This window comes from Pygoscelis adeliae, unplaced genomic scaffold (assembly GCF_000699105.1).
Source record: "Pygoscelis adeliae isolate BGI_AS28 unplaced genomic scaffold, ASM69910v1 Scaffold133, whole genome shotgun sequence".
Taxonomy (NCBI): domain Eukaryota; kingdom Metazoa; phylum Chordata; class Aves; order Sphenisciformes; family Spheniscidae; genus Pygoscelis; species Pygoscelis adeliae.
In genome coordinates this window covers 5,169,771-5,176,377 of record NW_008824475.1, presented here as the reverse complement: position 1 = coordinate 5,176,377, position 6,607 = coordinate 5,169,771, and the positions used below count along the sequence as shown (strand labels likewise).

Genomic DNA, 6,607 nt, shown 5'->3' with positions numbered 1-6,607 from the left:
TCCATTCACCACAACTCTCTGGGCCCGGCCGTCCAGCCAGTTTTTGACCCAGCGCAGAGTACACCTGTCTAAGCCGTGAGCCGCCAGCTTCTCTAGGAGAATGCTGTGGGAGACGGTGTCAAAGGCCTTACTGAAGCCCAGGTAGACCACATCCACAGCCTTTCCCTCATCCACTAGGCGGGTCACCTGGTCATAGAAGGAGATCAGGTTGGTCAAGCAGGACCTGCCTTTCATGAACCCGTGCTGGCTGGGCCTGATCCCCTGGTTGTCCTGCACATGCCTTGTAAGCACATCTTCACAAGATTTTTTAATATATTTATCATTTCATCTTTTCACAAATTTATACTATTTATATTCGTATTAGATTAATATGAAATATTTGCAGCAACTCACTCATGCTAGAAGATATGACAGAACCTATTAATAGAGAGGTGCATGAAAATAGAGGGTAATAAAGAAAAAAACCGTAATGATTTTGAGCATTGAAAAGATTTTAGCTGTAGAGACCGAGAGGTTGGAAGATATGGATCTTGCGTTTGAATTAGTTCCTTCATTCTCATTTTATTAATTATATAAAGGGGAGGTCATTTCATAAAGTCTCAAATATCTGTCTCATTTCTTAGGGCTTAAGCTAGAATAAACAGTGATAGAATGCTTCATTATGCAGTGGGTTATTATGAATGCAATTATGCAGTGGGTTTTTCAGCTGAATACATGCGTATGATTTTTCTTGATTTTTTTTAATTGTTAAAAATTGGCTTCATTAGTTTAAATATAAATTAAAGTTGTGTCTCAGACTGATGATGACAATATTTGTAATTTTAGGATATCCTGTATTATGAACAGCTTAAGTCGAACGTGATTCAGCATGACCTTTTAGTGGACAGCCTGATTTTCAAAGTAAGTGATTCACGAAACAGTGATTAAGTGATTTATATATTTATATACTCATCACACCAATACCTTGGTTTTTTAACAAAGAAAATGTTAGATGATTTGGTTTTAAGAAGTGTAAGAAAAATTAGTGTGAATTTATTATTGTAAACTCTCTCCTTGTGCCTGTGTTGGCTCTTGTGTGAGACATTTGAGTTGAGCCATTAAGTCATAAAGAAACAGTAATGTCATTTGAAGGAATAACTGGTTTTGCGAAGAAGAAAGCACTGGGGTCCAAGCACTTCCATTTCAAGTTTCAATTCTGAATGTTTTAATTTTCAAGTTAATATAGCATTTTTAGATTTTAAAATGTGGAGTATATGCTTAACTACAGCTCTTTCATGATTCAATGGTGAAACAGTGTCTTCTACCACTGTGTTAAGTTTAGCTTTTATAGGAGTCTGAAAAGATGTCTTTTGGCTTCAAACTGCTGTATTTTTTGATTACAGGATGTCAAGCTGACAGCAAGCAATGATGACTACTATTTTGTATTTGAGGATTATTTATATCAGGTATGTAACTATTTTTTTCTTAGAAAAGCTAGAAAGTATACTCCTGTGGGATTGCCTTTGTGTTTCATGTGTAGGCAGAGTACAGTGGGACACTAGACAGCATCTGTTTGCTGCATTACATATACTTTCCCTTCTGAGTAACAATACTGTAAATTAATCTTGTACACTTAAACAGATTAAGCAGGACAGACTTCTAAAAATCCTACTCTGAAGGACCCTACACAATGTCTTTCCAATGCGGTAAGCCAGAAAATACGCTGTCAGCCATATTCTTCCCCTTTCCAGCTTTGCAATAATAAAATGATTAACAGCTGTGGCATACAGAGAAATTAAGACTTGAGAAGTATATTCAGGGTTCCAGCTTAAAAAAAAAAAAAAAAAAATTTTGCTTTACAGTGACCTACTGCAATAAGCATAGAAGATATTGTACTGACATATTTTTTAATTGAAGACATTGACTCTGAATAAGGTAGTGATATGTATGGTTACTTTTAGGATTGCTCCCATTCCAAAGCTGCTTCTAGCAATGGGGAGCCCAGCTAATTTATAAAGAATTATCTTCATTGCTGCCTGTCAAATACCCTTAAATAGAAGGACATTACATTTATGAATTTCCTAATGTGTAGCTGATTGCAGTGTCAACATAAATGTCATGCAGCAAACTTACCATTGCCACAGTGCTTTCAATTTCATTAGTCACATCTGTTAGATTAGACTTGCTTAATTTTTTGTTTTAGAACTATGTGAAACTAAATGATTTCTTCTTGATGGTAATATGTAAAACTGCTAGTAATTTAACTAAGCAAGAAACCGTCCTTACTGCTGCTTAGTCCATATAGGTATAAAAATATGTGTTACTATTTAAGCATACTATTCAATCATGTCTACATATAATATTTTAGCATAATAAGCATTTAAACATTAATACTTATAATTTAATGAGGTTATAATTTTAGTCTTTCTTACTTAAAATAGTTCCAATATTAAGATCTGTATCTGAATTTGTTTCTGAATTAACATTTGAAAAGTCACTACATAATGACAACTCAAACATTGATACTTACTCACTAAAATATTTACGTGTAGACGTTTTTCTTGATTTAAGGGTCAAAGATGATCTTCATTATTGTAACATTATTTCTTCATCGTGGGATGTGAAAATCTCATTGTTATTTCTGCTTCATTCATTACATAGACAACTAAGGCATATTAATTAGTCATTAACTGGCAGTTCCAGTGGACACAGAATTATAATCTATGAAGGATTATGAACTAGTATACAGTATAATCTTGTGTTTTAAGACCATCAGAAATAGATTTTGTTCATCATTCTCACTGTATAGCACAGTTGAATATTTTAATTTTTTATGTATCACTATTAACTAGAAGAATGATCACAGAATGAAAAGCATAAAAAGGACTAAACTATCCTTAGTAATTTGAAGGAGAGTCACCAAAAATCTTTGAAAAATGAAGTGCCTAGTTTTACTGCAAGGCTTTGAGGCAAAGAATATCTCAAACTTCTAATTATTAGTTGCTTTAGTTTTGTTTGGTACTTTGTGGTACCAGACTCTTTTTCTAGAAGAAAGTTATCCATTTTCCTTGATAATTTTCTCTTCCAACCTAATTTGCAAATGCATTGCTGCCAAATTATTTTGTTCTGTGGCCCCTGGAAAAATTTTGCAGTATGAGTCATTCTGATATGGGATATTATTTATTTATTTCATACGATAACTGGAATTAAATATTGGCTAAATAAAATAGGTAATGAAAATGTTAGTTTAAACCAGATAAATTATTTCTGTTTGTACTGCGTTTGTGGCTTTTTTCCATGACTAGTTACTGCCTCTAAGTTTTCCAAGTCATTGATCAGAGTGTGGCATTTGTCTGTGTATTACTTAACAGATAAAGCATCCATCAAAACCAAAAAATCTGGGCCTAAAATAACATATTTGGTTGGATTATTGGTACCTCTTTACTAGCATGCAGTCCTTTTCAGGAAGAGCACTGTGAAATGATGTAACTTATTTCCTTTAATATCTTTGCTTTCTTCATCCCAAAGTTTACATGTTTTTATTACTTCCTTATAACTATTGAAATAGAATACAGTTATTTTTAATACAGTAATTTCTTTGAGATAAAAGCTTTGGCTTTGTTTTTTTTTCTTTTTCTCAGTCCTTTGAATTCAGTGGTTTTCTTTTCAGTTTTGATTATAAATACCCGATAGTTTGCCAAACATTCCTGTACTTAAAAAAGGGTCTGTGCCATTGTTTTCTTTAGCATTATCATTTTTGTGAATGAGAAAAATAATGCATAAATTGTTAAATTTGTAAATTCATTATTTCAGGCCAGATGTTCAATTCGAATACCTTAGTCTTACATCCTGCATAATGAATATATGCAAAGAACGTCACCCAGCAGTTTTTAGGTATAGTCATGACTTATGTTTGAGCTAGAGTCTATCTCTTATAAAGATGCATAGTCTTAATTTAAAGACTTCCAGATACTGCTGCTGGACACTGTATTCCTAAAAAAGGGGGCCTCAAATTAAGGTTACATTCTTTCCCCTGTGAGAGAACATAATTTATGTCCTTTCTAGATTAGTTTCTTTTTCTTTCACCTCAGTTAACATATACAGAGAATTACATTTGCCTGTGTATTGTTATGGTCAGCTATATTTTGGCAGCTATGAAAATGATTGTGTATTGCACAAAAATAATATTTAGCTTAAACTGTTAAAGATAAAGAAACTATTTATTTTTAAAAAGTTGTTTGTATCTGAGAAATGGTTTTGAGGTTCAAAAGAGGAAAAAGTCTCAAAATATGACCTGCTTTCCATAAAAAATAAAAAAAAGCAATGATGTTCAGATGTCACAGTGTTTCGGTTTTGCATGTTTCCTTTTGACAAATGCTGGTATCTGGAAAATGTTTGCAATAATTAGTTGAAGGAAAAATCCATTCATTTTTATTCACAATAAATTATGTAGTGAAACACCATCTGAAACACTTCCACCTTTTACACCTTGGCTACAGTTCAAGCAAACAAACAACCCAATTCTTAAAACCTACAAGAGCAGAGAGGGTTTAATGTATGCAAAAAAAGTCAGCAGCAAGTTGACGTCTTACTTCTGCCCTCTTCTGTACATTCTTGATAGTGCAGTCTTTCATTGCATGAAAACATGAAAATATTCGAGTATGATACTAATTATTACATTTTTTACAACTGCATATAGGATGAGATTCTTTATTGTTAATTTTTTTCTAGGAATGCTTTTAGTGTTTCATTTTATACTCAATTGCTGTGAATACTAGATATTTATGTAAACAATAAAAAATACAAATATATTTTACAAAATACAGTGTGCGTTTCAGAACTTGTGGATATGAGGTGAACATTATAATCTGTGCTCTTTGAAAGAACTGAATATCGTGTAAACATTCTGTAAAGCTCCTGGGAATAAAAGTGAATGTAAGGATCAGTCTTCTGGAACTGCACACGTGCAAAAATGTAAATGTTTCATTTGCTTATTCACTTACTAGGACTTCCCCAGGTCATAGTAACTGAATAGAAAAATAACCTAATAGACATCAAAGCAGCCAGGTGCATGCACAGTCACTAATGATGTGACAGAAGGGGATAAACCCATGGTGAGAGGCAAAGAGGAGGGTTGAAGAACGGGGATATTTTACTGACAACAAACGAATGTGAAGGTAAAGTCATAGCAAATTCAAAGTGAACCTAGAAATTTGAACAGGAAAGTAAATTGTTGATCAAGAGCTTTCAACCATATTAGTGCTCTTCAATAGCATCTAATAGGTGCTAATTAAGGCAGGTCCTTAAATCTGTTAGGCATTGCTTTGTTGATCCAGTAAGTCAGCTGATTTTTATATGCTGTCTTTTCTACAGGTATTACTCTGTTTTTCCCGAGATACATCTGTATTGGAGCACTTTACTTACAGTAGTGCCACCCCACCCAAATCATATATACGAGGTAAAAGGAATTGTTTTATAAAAGATTGCATAGATTTTTGTTGACTGCTGCAGTAATACAGTATGTGAATTTCCTTTATGTTCATTACACCTAGTAGACTACATTTAAAAGAACGTTAATAAAAACTTCATGTATCCAGTTGACATCTGCACAGATTCTACTGTGACAGTTTAGAAGCTGATCACATGAAGGCCAGATTGCAATGTTGTTCTTTTACTGTAGTTCTCTGTGTATAATTCTCCAGTGTTTTACCAAAATAAATTAAACACACAACTATGACAATATGATAAAATCTTGAGGACAACTATCTTCATCAGAGCTACAAATTTAAATACACAATGTTGTCCTCTGCAACTTCCATAAATTTAGCAGCTGGAAGTGGTGGTAAGATGTTATCTTCCCAAAGCAGTGATCTTGCAGATATTTGTAGACAGGAGCAGAACATGTTGTTGAAGAACTGTGCGCTCTGTTCAAAGGTCTGGGAGAATAGAGCAGACTTATACTGATTTTTTTCAAAGCATGGCATCTTCCAAAGTGTTAGCTTACTTTTGGATGTTCTTTGGCTTAAGTTCTCATGTGAGTCTTACTTTTCTTGGCTTAAGTTCTCATGTGAGTCTTACTTTCTTGACAATCTTCAATTTATTCATAGAATCATAGAATAGAATAGTTTGGGTTGGAAGGGACCTTTAAAGGTCATCTAGTTAAACCTCCCTGCCGTGGGCAGGGACATCTTCAAATAAATCAGGTTGCTCAGAGCCCCGTCCAACCTGACCTTGAATGTTTCCAGGGATGGGGCATCCACCACCTCTCTGGGCAACCTGTGCCAGTGTTTCACCACCCTCAGCGTAAAAAATTTCTTCCTTCTATCTAGTCTAAATCTACCCCCCTTTAGTTTAAAGCCCTTCACCCTTGTCCTGTCACAACAGGCCCTGCTAAAAAGTCTGTCCCCATCTTTCTTACAAGCCGCCTTTAAGTACTGATAGGCTGCAATAAGGTCTCCCCAAAGCCTTCTCTTCTCCAGCCTGAACAACCCCAACTCTCTCAGCCTTTCTGCATAGGAGAGGTGTTCCATCCCCCTGATCATTTTGTGACCCTCCTCTGGACCTGCTCCAACAGGTCCGTGTTGGATGCAGTACTCCAGGTGGGGTCTCACCAGAGCAGAGTAGAGGG

The 6,607-nt window shown here is 34.8% G+C and overlaps 1 protein-coding gene across 1 annotated transcript in view; it reads left to right on the top strand.

The window, feature by feature from the left end:
• Positions 1 to 6,607, top strand: part of TBC1D19 (TBC1 domain family, member 19) — a 56,281-nt gene that overhangs the window by 37,261 nt on the left and 12,413 nt on the right. Inside the window, exons 13-15 of the mRNA XM_009321402.1 lie at positions 826 to 900; positions 1,383 to 1,445; positions 5,353 to 5,437. Coding sequence (XP_009319677.1) covers positions 826 to 900; positions 1,383 to 1,445; positions 5,353 to 5,437 — 223 coding nt within the window. The remainder of the gene's footprint in view (positions 1 to 825; positions 901 to 1,382; positions 1,446 to 5,352; positions 5,438 to 6,607) is intronic.